The 15692-nt window shown below is 47.0% G+C and overlaps 1 protein-coding gene across 1 annotated transcript; it reads right to left on the bottom strand.

Moving 5' to 3' along the window:
* Nucleotides 1-247: 247 nt before the first annotated feature.
* On the bottom strand, nucleotides 248-14340 carry LOC109425267 (replication protein A 70 kDa DNA-binding subunit-like; the record flags this gene model as incomplete). Its single annotated transcript, XM_062859046.1, has 3 exons — nucleotides 248-662; nucleotides 9765-10860; nucleotides 13916-14340. Coding segments are annotated over 3 exons (1833 nt in total), but the record flags the coding sequence as incomplete, so codon positions are not given.
* Nucleotides 14341-15692: the final 1352 nt, after the last annotated feature.

Here is a 15692-nt window from a genome sequence, read left to right on the forward strand (position 1 = left end):
GTCATTTCGGCATATCTAGATTCAATCATCTACAGCTCATTTCAGAAGCTGAACCTGAAAATATGGTATATGAAAAACTTGTGCAGCTAGGCCAGTTTTACGGTAACCTGCTCTATCACAAATATTTAAGGTAAATGTCTTCGACTACCTTCGATCAACAACCTTGATCGGTTCGTACTCAACATAGATTTTTAAGTATGAAAGCAATTCTTTTATAAAACAATAAAAACTGTGTATTTTTGTTGGATCTTATACACGAATGGTAAACAAAAAGAATAAAAACAAGTTCAGAAACAGGTACAAAGTTCGTAAATGGGTGGCTCGATTTTTCCTTCAATGGATTTGCCTCCCTACTGCTTGCCGACACCGGTCAGCTTCTGGATGTTCTGGATGAGATAAGCGTTGTACTCCTTGTGGTTGAGTTTGTCGACCGCCGCCACGGCAATGGTCTTGCTCCGCGGTGCGCCCGCATAGTTATCTACCTTGGTGCGTAGCTTGAAAACGTAGCTTTTAAAATGGATGGCGGAGAAAATCCTCTCGGCCTCGCGTGCGTTCGACTCCAGCGCGTTGCCGATATCCTGCGAGGATGTGCCCAGCATCTGTTCGGCCAGATCCGTGAACACGGTGACCCATCGGTTAGAGGTCCAATCGCATACGAGCATCTGAAAGAATGGCAAATGTGCGTCATTTATTGATTGATTTTCGCCCAAAAGATCAAAACTCATTGGCATCAACAATGCGTCTTCTATTGAAAATGCGTTGATTTAGAGTCTTCAGCAAAAACCCCTAATTCAAGGTGTGGCTTTCCCACTATGCGATGTCGCTTCCAAACTTCTGGGAAAACTCCCTCGTCTAGGCATTGCTGCAAAGTAGACCTGAAAATCCCGGAAGTTTCCGCATTACCAACTTTTAAGGTTAGGTTCGAAACTCCGTCCGTACCTGGGACCTTACCTACACTTAGGAACTTTGCTATCCCCGCAAGTTCCACATCAGTAACCCCTCCCCTCAATGCAAGACCCAGTTCCGAGCGGTCCTACGAAAAGAGGCCAAGGACTATGAGCATGACGCGGAAAGATCCCCTCGATGACCCTACCAACATCTCTTGAGACTGCTCTGTAGGAGTCTTATCTTGGCCATCACGATCCTATAGGCATCACCCCACGCATTCGCATTGGCATTCTGACAGAGACCCTCAAAGCAGACCTTATTGCATGCCCTTATTTCTGTCTTCAGCACGACTTTGGCAGCGGCGAGCACCATCCGTCACTCATTTCGCTCTTCCTCAGATCGTGCTTGCTGCATCCGCCGCCTAGCCCGTAGGCAGGCGCGGCGCAGGTCCGCAATCGCGTCGGTCCACCAGTAAGCCGGTGGCCTCATATTTCTAGGGTGGACTCGCCTAGGCATGGTCGCATCACACGCACGTGAGAGCACCGCTACCAGCTCGTCGCCGTCTAAACCGATTAAGTTTTGCTCACGGCGGAGCGTTTCCCTAAATACCTCTTCGTCGAAGTATGATGTCTTCCACCTACGAGGGCTTGGCCTTGGCCTAGCCGCCTCTTCTTCTATCCGCTGTCTGCTGTTGTTGTAGTCGATACTGTAGCGAACCGCCAGGTGGTCGCTGTGAGTGTAGCCATCATCTACTCTCCAGTTCGAACTACTTGTTAGGCCAGTACTACAAAAGGTCACGTCAATAATTGACTCCGCTCCGTTTCAACTATAGGTACTCTTGGTACCGACGTTAGCCAAGTCGACATCTAAGATGGCCAGTGTTTCTAGCAGGATCTGACCCCGCTGGTTCGTGAAACGGCTTCCCCATTCCACAGCCCAGGCATTGAAGTCACCCGCTATTACCACCGGCCTTCGCCCTGTTAGCACGGTCGTTAGGCGGTCCAGCATTTGCGTGAACCGCTCGATCGGCCACCGCGGAGGCGCATAACAGCTACAGAAGAAGACCCCGTTTACTTTGGCGACCACGATGCCCTCATAGGTAGTAGACACCAACTCCTGCACGGGGTATTTACCCGTCGTCCATATCGCCGCCATTTTCCTGGTCCCATCCGAGACCCAGTTGCCGTTGCCGGCGGGTACTCGATATGGGTCCGATATGATGGTGATATCCGTCTCCCACTCAGAAACCGCCTGACAAAGCAGTTGCTGAGCCGCATCACAGTGGTTCAGGTTCAGCTGCGTAACCTGCACTGTGATTTGTTGGTCACTGCGGCTTTCTTGAAGGCCGGGCACCTTGGACTACCCGTTGGATGTCTGTTGTTCGAGGATTTCCCGGTACAGATCATACAGATGGGTGGACTCGTGCAGCTTTGGGCCTTGTGACCTTCAGCGCCGCATCGCCGACACATTTTGCGCCAGTCGGGGCCTTTACAGTCCCACGACTTGTGTCCTGGTTCCAGACACCTAAAGCAAACCTCTGGTGGCTCGTGGAATGTCAAAGGACATACGCACCAGCCCACCTTTATCCGCCCTACTTTAACGGACTTTTTAACGTCCGCCACAGGTAGCTGAACCAGAGCTATCTGTGTCCCGGCTGGTTCCTTCCGCAGCCTGACGGCTGTGGTGGCCACCTGAACATCGCACTGTTGCCGCAGTGCCGTGACGAGCTCTCCCGCTTCGGTGATCTCGTCTAGGTCTTTGACCTTCAGAGTCGCCTCATGCGTAAGAGCCCTCATCTCCACTCCATCACCAAGGACCTCTTCTGCCAGCCTCTTGTAGGCGGCGCCCTTGTGATCCTTCTCGCGCTTAAGCTCCAGGATCATTTCGCCCATACGAGTACGTCTGATACTGCGTACGTCGGCTCCAAGACCCTCAAGCTTGGCGTTGCACCTCATCGCCTTCAAGACGTCCGAGTATTTCGACTGTTCAGTCTTGATGACGAGCGCGTCACCTTTCTCGCGCTTGGCACGTACCCTCCTGCGCCTTGACTTGGCACCCTGCTCTTCTACCTGCGGATTCCTCTTCTTCTTCTTTCGCTCTACCTTTGTCCAAGGAGGGTCCTCTCCTTGGATCGCCCTGCTATGTGGCTGCTGAGGGCCCACCAATGGTCGCAACCCCTTGTTCCCATCGTTCCGGGACGGACCAGCCTCTTCAGGCCCACCCTCCCCAGCTTTCCGGGAACCCTGGCTGGGGTCCGACTTTCCGGCATTACCACCGGCTTTCGGGGTTATTATACGCCTGGCCTTGCGGGCGCCGCCAGACAGCTCCTCACCTGACGGCTGCCTCGCCCGCTTCTGCGAATACTTGTCACGTTTGTCACGAGCATTCGCTTCCACTCTCTTCGGACTACCTCGAATACTATGTATGCTTTTGTCCCAGTGTATTGTGCGTTTAGCACTAAATTGATTTCCGAAAAAACTTCATTGACTTCCGCTGCCTTTCCTATGCGTTAAACGTAACGTCGGAAGTAGTGCGCTGTACAGTAAATCTGGTTTTCTATACAGCGCACTACTTCCGACGTAATGTTTAACGCATAGGAAAGGCAGCGGAAGTCAATGAAGTTTTTTCGGAAATCAATTTAGTGCTAAACGCACAATAGATTAGACTGTTGTTTGACAGATCCATAAACGTCATATCATTCTACCAACCACACAACCCCAAAAACTTATACAATGTAGGTTACTAGTATGAATAAAGTGAGATGATCTGTCTCTTCTAACGTGAACGTTGACGAGTGAACACCTCTTTATTTTGAGTGAAGAAACACCCCGAACATAGTGCATTTTAACTGGGTCGTTATCAAGATTTGGGAGAAGGAAGTATTACCGGAGGAATGGATGGAAGGTATCGTGTGTCCCTTCTACAAAAAGGGTGACGCGACAAGTTGGATTGCGGGAACTATCGCGCGATAACACTACTGAGCGCTGCCTACAAGATAGTCTCTCAAATTTTATGCCGCCGTCTATCACCGATTGCGAGAGAGTTCGTGGGGCAATATCAGGCTGGATTCATGGGTGAACGCGCTACAACGCACCAGATGTTCGCCATACGCCAGGTGCTGTAGAAATGCCGCGAATTCAACGTGCCCACACATCACTTGTTCATCGAGTTTGAATCGGCGTATGATACAATCGTTCGAGATCAGCTATGGCAGATTATGCACGAATACGGATTTCCGGATTAACTGTTATGATTGATCAAGATGACGATGGATCGAGTGATGTACGTAGCCTGAGTATCAGGGACACTCTCGAGTCCCTTCGAATCTCGCAGAAGGTTACGATAAGGTTATGGTCTTTCGTTCTGCATTGCTTTAGAAGGTGTAATAAGGAGAGCGGGGATAAACACGAGTGGAACCATTTTCACGAAATTCGTTGAGCTGCTTGGTTTCGCTTATGTTGATATTATAGCTCGGTGATTTGAGACGGTGCCGGAAACGTACATCCGACTAAATGAAGCCAGGCGAACCGGATTAGTCATTAATGAGTCGAAGACAAAGTTCAGGATGGCAGAGGGCTCCAGGGAGGAATTATCGCACCCGGCACCCCGAATTTCTATCGACGGTGATTAAATCGAGGCGGTTGAAGAATTCGTGTACTTGGGCTCACTGGTGATCGCAGAACTCTACCATCGATCAAAATTCGCCGTCACACGAAGTTAACTATCTACAAACTGCTGATTAGACCGGTAGTCCTCTATGGGTACGAAACATAGACTTTACGTGCTTCGGATCAACGCGCCTTTGAATTTTTAGAACGGAAGGTGTTGCATACCATCCACGACGGAGTGCAGGTGGAAGACGAGACTTTGAAAAGTTGAATGAACTACGAGTTGCATCAGCTGTTGTTAGAACCAACCATCATCCACACCGCGAATCGTAGTACCTACTTCCTGCACAGCCTCCTTATCGTTACACCTCGATGACTGCTGGAATGCGATAAAAGCAGCCATCAGCAACTCAGCTGAGAGTTAACAAACAAACAAATAAACAAAAGTTCAGATAAAAGAGCACTTTATAAGCTAAGCAGCTTGTTCGAGGTTGCTCATAAGCCTTCTAAACAGCTTCATTTTTAAGTAGTTTTGGAACTTGAAAGTTCACATAAGCACGCTGGAGGGCTTTCTAAGCAGCTTCTGACAGAACTTTGGCAAAATTCATGCAGAAACAAAAATGTATTTTCCAGAATCACAACCCTGTTGGTGGGTTTGTGATTCATGTCCGGAAATTGTTTCTGATATTGGGTTTCTTGTTGATGTTTAGACTACTGTGATAATTTGAGAATCCACTGAATTACCATTTCCCAGCGACATTCCACACTAATCAAACTGATTTTGTTTACCTGTTGTGCATCCGACGCCCCTGTGATGAACTCAACGGAGCTTGTGTATGCTAGCCGCTGCAAAGGGGGCCGGGTCACAACGTCCGAGGCCATACAGTCCCGGACATTAAGTCGCGTTTTTTTTTTGCGAAATAGCGTCCAGAAGTTTGGATGCGTCATAATATCCTATGTGCCTTCTTTCCTTGGACTTCGTGGCGTATCTGCAAGTTCGGACGTTATGCCCCGGAAAAATGCGCCATAAAGCCCTGGGACTTTATGGCCTCGGACGTTATGATACTGCGCCGCTGCAAAGTCGTGTGCGAAATTCGACTGTGATGATAATGAATTTCGGCCGAGTCTAAATTGGTGCAAATGTCGCAATAATTACATTTTCACACATGTCACTGCTATGTAGATTTGAACTGGATCCTCCTGTGTGATAGCCTGCTGACATACCGCTGCGCTGCTGGAGACACTTGACAAAGTCAAGCTAACTTCACTACTGTACAAATGTGCAAAACTAGCTGCCGACAGAAAATCGATTCAAGTCAGACTTTAGCTGCTGTCCACTCAAACGCAACTGTAGTACTGCGGTAGAGCGTAGGATTCTCACGCAGCGACTATCGGTTCGAATCCGATGGGTGGCAATTTTGTTTTGCTCAAGCCTAATATTTATTGATTTGATAAATTCATATTTGTCTTTTATTGCTTAAACAGTTGTTTTCTGTAAAAGAAATAAATGTAATCTTCATTGAAACACAATGCCACTGAACTGAACTTCTATGAACTTAAAAGTTCCGACAAAGTTCCTCGTAGCATCTTAAGCAGCTTTAAAGTTCAGCGAAGTTCAGATAAAGGTCTGAATGGAACTTTCTGGCTGCTTAAAAGGCTAACAATGAGCATTGCCGGAACTTGTGACCGAAGTTCCAGCAAGGCTCATCGTTAGCCTTTTAAGCAGCCAGAAAGTTCCATTTAGAACTTTATCTGAACTTCGCGGAACTTGAAAGCGCATTTTGTCATGGCAAGCGAAACTTTTGGTTACTTGGGATGTTGGGTATGTGGAACGAAGCCGAAGGAACGATTGGTATGACGACGAGTGTAGACAGATTCCTGAGCTCCCCACAGGTATAGCTTCCTGTGGAGGAGTATTTCATACTCAGTCACTGGGTGACACAACAGACGCTGTTTGAGCCGCACCTCCTTGGTGAACAAACGCTCGAGACGCACCGCCTCAATTTGGCTGAAGTCAGAAGAACAACAGTACCCAGTCTGCACTACCAGCTAAGCACACAGCTCTTAGCTGGTGGTCTGTGTTATCGATTGGACGCTCCTTGTCTACTTACCATTTTGCAGCACAATAAAATTAAACACCTTCACTTTAATACCGCCAACCTCTGTGATCGTGGCTCACATTAAAGATTAATACCACCCGCCTTTCGCTCCCTGTACTACTTCTCCTCCCATCGCACCGACGTTGACCCAGGATTCTCAGCAGCCCGAAAGTACAAACCCTCCGTTAACGGTTTACTACCAAAACGCTGGTGGTATGCGAACGAAGACGAACCGGTTTTTCCTGGCCACAGCTTCCAGTGATTATGACGTTATCGCCCTTTCCGAAACGTGGCTTCAGGCCGATGTAAGTAATTCAGAAATATCATCAAACTACAATATCTACCGTTGTGATCGTAACAGCGCATCTAGTCGTTTCCGTAGAGGAGGTGGCGTGTTGATCGCTGTTAAAAGATCCATCCCCAGCGCAGTTGTCCGTCTCCAGAGATCTGACTCACTCGAACAAGTCGTAGTAAAACTCCGCTTCCCGTCTAAGTCTATTTTTGTCTGTGCTATTTATCTGAGACCAAATAGCGATCCTGCAAGTTATGCTGCACACTCTGACTGCGTTCAACAGATAATACGGAAGGCTGCTTGTGGGGACTCCGTGATGGTTTTAGGTGACTACAATTTGTCTCGCTTGCAGTGGTCGTATGATAACGATTTGGATTCTTTCCTTCCGACAAATGCGTCCTCTGAGCAAGAGCAAGAGTTCACCGAGAGTATGATTGCCAGTGGCTTGCAGCAGATCTCTGATGTACGAAATTCTAATGACAGACTGCTTGACTTGGTCTTTGTCAGCAACAGCAGGGAAGCTGAATTGCTCGAAGCTCCTTTATCAATTTTACCTCTTGACCAACATCACAAAGCACTCGTTCTTCGTTTAACCAACGTAAGTGAATCTGCGAATCCTCTAAGTGTTTCCGAAGATTTCGATTTTGACTTCAACCGATGTAATTTTGCCGCCGTTGCCGATGAGTTACGTTTTCTGGACTGGGATGAGCTACTACACGGCGTCGGTGTTAATGAAGCAGTTGCAACCTTCTACAGTGTGATCTTCGGAAGCATAAGTAGACATACTCCTCTCCGCAGAATCAACCCTCGTCATTTGAACAACAAACCGTGGTGGAATGCTGAGCTGCGTCATCGTCGAAACACTCTTCGAAAAGCCCGTCGCCGTTACCTGCGTCGCCGAACTGATGACAACAGAGCCATTCTTCGCAGAGTTGAAGCTGAATACGAAGAATGTGTTTCTTCATCATTCCGTGAGTACATCCTCCGAATCGAAGACGAGGTTAAGAACGATCCCTCCTCATTTTGGAGATTCTTCAAAACCAGAAAAGACGCGCAGGCAATACCGTCCGATGTGTCTCTCGGTGACAAAACAGCTCACTGTAGCGAAGATTCTGCCGAACTTTTTGCTCACTTCTTCAAGTCGGTGTACAATCCTGACTCTCCCGTGGACTCAACGGAATTGCTGAATTCTTTACCGTCTTACAATATTCATTTTCCACGTCCAACGTTTACCATAGCTGAAGTTACCAGGGCGTTAAATGACGTAGATCCCTCTAAGGGTGCTGGATCTGATAAACTTCCTCCCTTATTTATCAAACGCTGTGCTAATGTACTCGCATTACCTGTTTGCCGCCTGTTCAACCTCTCACTGTCAGAAGCAGAGTTTCCGGATATGTGGAAGCTAGCTGCAGTTACGCCTATACATAAAGCAGGTAATGTTCATAGCGTTGAAAACTATCGACCCATTTCGATTCTTTCCTGCCTAGCAAAGACACTCGAGCTATTGGTTCACGAAAGAATGTACCTTGCTGCCAAGCCCATAATTTCGCAATACCAGCATGGCTTCGTGAAAAACCGGTCCACCACAACTAACCTAATGGCGTACACTAGCTTGCTGAATTCCAGTTTAGAAAAGCGCTGCCAAGTGGACAGTGTGTACGTGGATTTTTCCAAAGCATTTGATAAAGTCCCTCATGATCTAGCACTGAGAAAACTCAACGTTCTAGGCTTTCCTGATTGGCTTATCTCTTGGCTACGCTCATACCTGCATGGTAGATCTGCATATGTTAAATTGAAATCCGTAGAGTCAACTCGTTTTTCGACACCTTCAGGCGTTCCGCAAGGTAGCCATCTCGGACCGTTGATATTTATATTATTCGTCAATGATCTGAGCCACCGAATCAGTTCTCATCACCTCATGTACGCTGACGACCTAAAGATCTACCGGATCATAAGTTCACTAGTAGACTGTGCCGCTCTGCAACAGGACCTCGACGTTGTAGCTTCTTGGTGCGTATCAAACGGAATGGAACTGAATGCAATCAAATGTAAAGTCATCAGCTTCAACAAATCGTATTCACAGTTGAACTTTGCGTACAGAGCAAACCGTATTGCGTTAGACCGTGTGACTTCTATCAAGGACCTAGGAGTAATAATGGATTGCAAACTAAGTTTTAATGAGCACGTGGCATCCACAACCGCTAAGGCTTTTGCGGTACTCGGGTTCATTCGTCGAAATGCATCAGAATTCCATGACGTGTACGCTCTTAAAACTGTATATTGCTCGCTTGTCCGAAGTATACTCGAGTATGCAGTTCAGATCTGGGCTCCATTTCACGAAACTCAAATTGGACGTATCGAACGGGTTCAACGGTGCTTCGTTCGTTATGCCTTACGTCGACTACCATGGTCTAACCCGCTACAGCTGCCTCCATACAACGAACGATGCCAACTGATAAGGTTGGAGTCACTGCGCAAGCGTCGAGTGTATCTTCAACTGATGTTTGCGTTCGATCTTTTGAGCAACCGAATTGACTGTCCTGAGCTGTTTCAGCAAGCTCAATTTTTCGTACCGGCACGACGAACGCGTCAGCGATCTCTCTTCAGGGCTGCTCGACATCGCACCGTGTTTGGACAAAACCATCCGCTTGAACGGTGCTTCAATGCACTCAACGAAGTCGATGTTTTTGATTTTAATGTAAGTAGGGATCGATTTAGAAATTTTATTAGAATTAATTTAGTATAAGCAATAATCAGTCTGTACAGTATTTCTGAAGACGGTGACAAATAAATAAAAATAAATAAATAATTATTCTAATGATTCGATTTCGCGCTTCTTGATGTGAAGGCAATAAGATAAGTAATTGTTGTACTTACATTAACCAGTAGCCGATACTTGAAGTCAGGGAAGCTCGCGTTGCACTTTTCGCACCGATACTGCCCATTGCCCTGATCGATGACCTTTTTGTTACAATTCGGCTGTGGGCACGCTTTGTAGACCGCATTGGCCGACTTGATGTTTCGAACGACAGCCCTAACATGAAAGAAATCCGCCTTATCGCCGGTGCCCAATTTCATCTCCTTGGCATCGTGGAACGTTAACCACTCGGCAGAGAAGCCAGCTCCGATAGCGGTCCTGGTGGAAACGCTGTCAATAACAATGTCGCATCCACCGCTCAGATACCAGCCGCGCATCCTGTGCGCTTCTTCGATGTCTGGATCGATATTCATGACACTGCTGGCTATTAGTCCGAGCTTTTTACTCCCTCCAAACTCGTACACTCGAACTCCCTTGATAACCAGGACTGGGTTGCTTGAGGCGTTGAAGTTCTGGGCATCGACACCCCACAGAATCAACGGAACGGCTACATTGCTCTTGTCCACCAGGATCACCTCACGCTTCTTAAGCTCCCGACCAGTGGACCGGGCCGTGAACTGTATCACATCTCCAGCTTCCTTGCAAACTCCAATGACATCGATTATCGCATTCGCCTCCATGGTCCCAATCTGATAAATTGGTACGAAATTGTACTGCAGCGAGGGTTTGAACGAACCAGCGTCCTTGCACTCTTGGATGATCGTGTCGTTAGTCATGGTCACTTCGTAGTCGTTCTTGAACGAGGAGTACTGCTTATTCGCCTGCTTCACGTTGCACTTGCTGATATAGTACACTTTATCCACCTCGATCATATCGTAGTACCTATCGCATTGCTCGTTAAATGCAGTGACCCGAATCCCCCCCGATTCGTCCATGACATCCATCCAGAACAGCCTTCCCTCGCCCTTGGCATTGCTCCAGGTTCGGACGCTCGATTTGGACATGACTCGGGCTCGGACAACCCACTTGTTTTGATACGGACTGAGGGAGCTGATCGGATAGGGCGATGTGTTTTTAAGGGACATTCTGTCACCACCGAATGAGACGCGGCTGTGCAATCCTCCCATCGAATGGTTCTGATGCGCTGCGACATTACTGAAAAAAAAAACAATGTATTGAATGAATGAGCTTGTAGGTGATAGATTTTTGCAACTTTGTCCGGAATGCCGATTGCCAAACGTTCTTCATTTTCAGATTGAATAAAGAAATGAAAGAACTTCGAAATCGTGAATGATGCGGTGTTCTATTGTTCTTTATGGATCTCTGCATGCGTTCGCTCGTTTGACATTTGAGCGGAGCCGTGTTATCTAGGCGACTAACAGACTACAGACTCTAATGGGAAGGGAAGAGGGGTGTGTTTTGTATGAATCTACGATCCATACAAAATGTTCAAAATTTGATATGGATAAATGTCTACAAGTTGAGAGGGGGTTCTGAGATAACTAAAAATTAGTGTACGCAATTTACAGACAGCGTAAAATGAGTAAACTCGTGTATGGTCCTATCATGACTGGTTCATTATTTTAGAGTGGGACAATTTGGGCAGAAGGAGAGGGGGAAATTGAGAAATCTTACGTGCTATGCTATTCGAGTACAGTGACTAATTTCAAGACTAATTTTAAGACCTCGATGTACCAAAGAAAACCATTAGATTTTGTGTGTCCAGTCCGGTACCAAATAATATACATTACTGTGTATTTTGTGCTAATTATATTTAGCGTGTTACACCGATCTGACAGTAACGGACTAAACATAAATTACATAATTGGGTACCGACGATTGTTCACAATCTGCGAACTTGACTGCGGAAAAAATCGTGACCATGCGCTGGTGCAACTGCTAGAGGAATTTTCAGTGGAGAACGCTGAGGAGATTTCTTAGTAGAACTAAATGAATTCCAGTGGAACGTGCACAGTTATTTCAAGTGGAACGCCAACGCGAATTCCTGGTAGAACTGCTGTGGGTATATGCGGTGGAACTCTTACAACACTCCCAATACAATATCATTGATTTAATGGTAAATATTGTTATCACAATAAAACACACAATATAGATAGATATAAATCAAGCCCATATTGTTCGTACGGTAAGTGAACATCAGCTTTAATAGTGGCTAATTGACTCTATTGTTCTTCAATGGTACTTTAAACTCCTGGTGGAATACCCTGGACGGATTCCTGGAATCCCTGCAGGAATAACTGAAAAAGATCCTGGAGAACTTCAGGAGAAATCCCTGCAAGAACTCCTTGAGGAAACCCAGGAGAAATTCAGTAAAGGTCTCCTAGAGGAACTCTTAGGAATCCCTGGAGGAACTCCTCTAGGAATCCCTGGAGAAACTCCTGAAAGAATTCCTGGAGAAATCCTCGAAAAAAATCCTGGAGCAAAAGCTGGATGAATTCCTGGAGGAAATCTTAGAGGAAGCCCTGGAGGAATCTGTGAAAGAATTTTTGTTGGAATCTCCGGAGGAATTCTTGGATGAAACTCTTTAAAAACTCTGGAGGAATCTCCGGAGGGATTCCTGGAGGAATCTCCGGAGGGATTCCTGGAGGAATCTCCGGAGGGATTCCTGGAGGAATATCCGGAGGGATTCCTGGAGGAATCTCCGGAGGAATTCCTGGAGGAATCTCCGGAGGAATTCCTGGAGGAATCTCCGGAGGAATTCCTGGAGGAATCTCCGGAGGAATTCCTGGAGGAATCTCCGGAGGAATTCCTGGAGGAATCTCCGGAGGGATCCCTGGAGGAATCTCCGCAGGAATTCCTGGAGGAATCTCCGCAGGAATTCCTGGAGGAATCTCCGCAGGAATTCCTGGAGGAATCTCCGCAGGAATTCCTGGAGGAATCTCCGCAGGAATTCCTGGAGGAATCTCCGCAGGAATTCCTGGAGGAATCTCCGCAGGAATTCCTGGAGGAATCTCCGCAGGAATTCCTGGAGGAATCTCCGCAGGAATTCCTGGAGGAATCTCCGCAGGAATTCCTGGAGGAATCTCCGCAGGAATTCCTGGAGGAATCTCCGCAGGAATTCCTGGAGGAATCTCCGCAGGAATTCCTGGAGGAATCTCCGCAGGAATTCCTGGAGGAATCTCCGCAGGAATTCCTGGAGGAATCTCCGCAGGAATTCCTGGAGGAATCTCCGCAGGAATTCCTGGAGGAATCTCCGCAGGAATTCCTGCAGGAATCTCCGCAGGAATTCCTGGAGGAATCTCCGCAGGAATTCCTGGAGGAATCTCCGCAGGAATTCCTGGAGGAATCTCCGCAGGAATTCCTGGAGGAATCTCCACAGGAATTCCTGGAGGAATCTCCACAGGAATTCCTGGAGGAATCTCCACAGGAATTCCTGGAGGAATCTCCACAGGAATTCCTGGAGGAAACTCCGGAGGAATTCCTGGAGGAATCTCCGGAGGAATTCCTGGAGGAATCTCCGCAGGAATTCCTGGAGGAGTCTCCCAGGGAATTCCTGGAGGAGTCTTCCGGGGAATTCCTGGAGGAGTCTCCCGGGGAATTCCTGGAGGAGTCTCCCGGGGAATTCCTGGAGGAGTCTCCCGGGGAATTCCTGGAGGAGTCTCCCGGGGAATTCCTGGAGGAGTCTCCCGGGGAATTCCTGGAGGAGTCTCCCGGGGAATTCCTGGAGGAGTCTCCCGGGGAATTCCTGGAGGAGTCTCCCGGGGAATTCCTGGAGGAGTCTCCCGGGGAATTCCTGGAGGAGTCTCCGCAGGAATTCCTGGAGGAGTCTCCGCAGGAATTCCTGGAGGGATCTCCGAAGGAATTCCTGGAGGAATCTCCGGAGGAATTCCTGGAGGAATCTCCGGAGGAATTCCTGGAGGAATCTCCGGAGGAATTCCTGGAGGAATCTCCGGAGGAATTCCTGGAGGAATCTCCGGAGGGATTCCTGGAGGAATCTCCGGAGGGATTCCTGGAGGAATCTCCGGAGGGTTACCTGGAGGAATCTCCGGAGGGATTCCTGGAGGAATCTCCGGAGGAATTCCTAGAGGAATCTCCGGAGGAATTCCTAGAGGAATTAGAAACGCATTTTTGCGAGCGCTTTTAAAATATGGGTCATTTTTGACCCCTTAATGCACAATGTGTACTTAGGTTAAATACTTAGGTAATCTACATTTGGAAGAGAGTTTTAATCAAATAAAACAGTACAAACCTGACACTTCGAGCGGATTCCGTCCTAAACGTAACAGCCGAAGACGATGCCACTGCCGAACCCCCGTCAGTACGCACATCCTTCAGCAATTGCGGATTGCCTATCTTCCCTTCCACGGCAGCTCCCGGTTTAAGCACACGGAATTCAAATATAATGATTGCCTTCCTTACTCCTTTCCCGTTACCGCCGTCGACCACCGACGTAGTGTACCGATCCATTCGAACGACGGTGAACTCGGCCAGATCGTTTTTGCTGTGCCGTTTACACAGGTGTGTTGTAAACATGGCCAAACTTTCCGAATATTTGCCGTCGGAAATCCACAGCCGGTAGCGTTCGGGCTGTTCACCACCCCCGGATATCAACCTAGATCGGAGGATCTGCACCACCGGCTTGACCAACTTGATTCCTCGCATGACATCCTGAAAATTGTATTAAGTAAGTGGACAAAGTAGTTTTAACTAACTAAACTAAATCACACTTGAACTCATTAGCGTGCTGCTTATCTCGCGCACCAACTAATTAGTGATGTAAGCACCGCATTTGAATACGATGCACCATTTTGGTATTTCGTATCCAAAACTGTATTCCATGTACCTTGATGACGTCGGCACCACATTGGATTCCAAGCACCATTTTTTGCAATTCGTGCACCTCTTCCCAAACAAAAAGTTGAGAATCTCTGAATAACGGTGACGGAAACTACAGTACACTTACATCATGCATCTTGTTCAAAGCTGTTCATGCACCACCATGATGTCCACAGAGTCATTTAGACATCCAAGCATTATGCTGATCTCATGCACTGTCTTCTAATGCACTATACTGACACCATGCACCATCATTAGATTTCTTGCACCACCGAAGCATTCCAAGCACCATTGCAGCGTTTATTATATCATCTAGACATTTGATGCACTATTATGATATGACCATCACATTAAATACATTTTGTTTGTATTCTATGAACCATTTTAGCATTTAGTGCACCAAAATAACATTCCATGTACCTTGACCATGTTGACTTCTACACCAAATTTAATTCCATGCATCATTTTTGCAACTCGTGCACCTAATTATGCAACATATTGGTAACTGCTGAATAATGGTGACAACTAATGCAGCATGCTCTCATCATTCTTCAGAGTTTTTCAAGCACCATTTTGGCATTCACTATATCATCTAGACTCTAGACATCTTATGCACCATAATGATGTGGTTCACATTTGATTTCCATGCACTTTTGGCATTTCGAGTGCAAAATAGGTATGCATTTTGCAACTCTGTCCCTGGGGGCATTTTTTTTGGGAATCCTTGGAGCACAAACAGACGTAACACTCTTCAAAACGGTTTAGCACATGCATTTGACGATCAATTCGAATTTCATTTGATTTGCGCGATCGTTCCACGAGAGGCACTAGTGTTCGATCGCTTTGGCGTTTGCAAGTGTACATGTTGCTGAATGATGCAAACGAAAATTATAGGCGATTTGTGTAGTAGTGTGCGTGTTAGAAAATCGTCAAATCGAAAATTCATCATGGCCGACAATATCTCGCGCGGTTATACCAACAGATGGCAGTGTGCTCATGAAAAAGACACCGGACAAAATTTTTTGATGAATTTCCTCTAAGAGATACGTCTGTTTGTCTGTCCTTGGAGGATTTCCTGGAATAATCCATGGTGGGATTCCTGTAGAAATTTCAAGAGGAATATTTGGAGAAATTTCTCGAGGAATTCTCGGAGGAATTTGATGACGAATTCCCGGAGGAATATTTGAAGG

This window comes from Aedes albopictus, chromosome 1, assembly GCF_035046485.1.
Source record: "Aedes albopictus strain Foshan chromosome 1, AalbF5, whole genome shotgun sequence".
In the NCBI taxonomy this organism is placed as follows: Eukaryota; Metazoa; Arthropoda; class Insecta; order Diptera; family Culicidae; genus Aedes; species Aedes albopictus.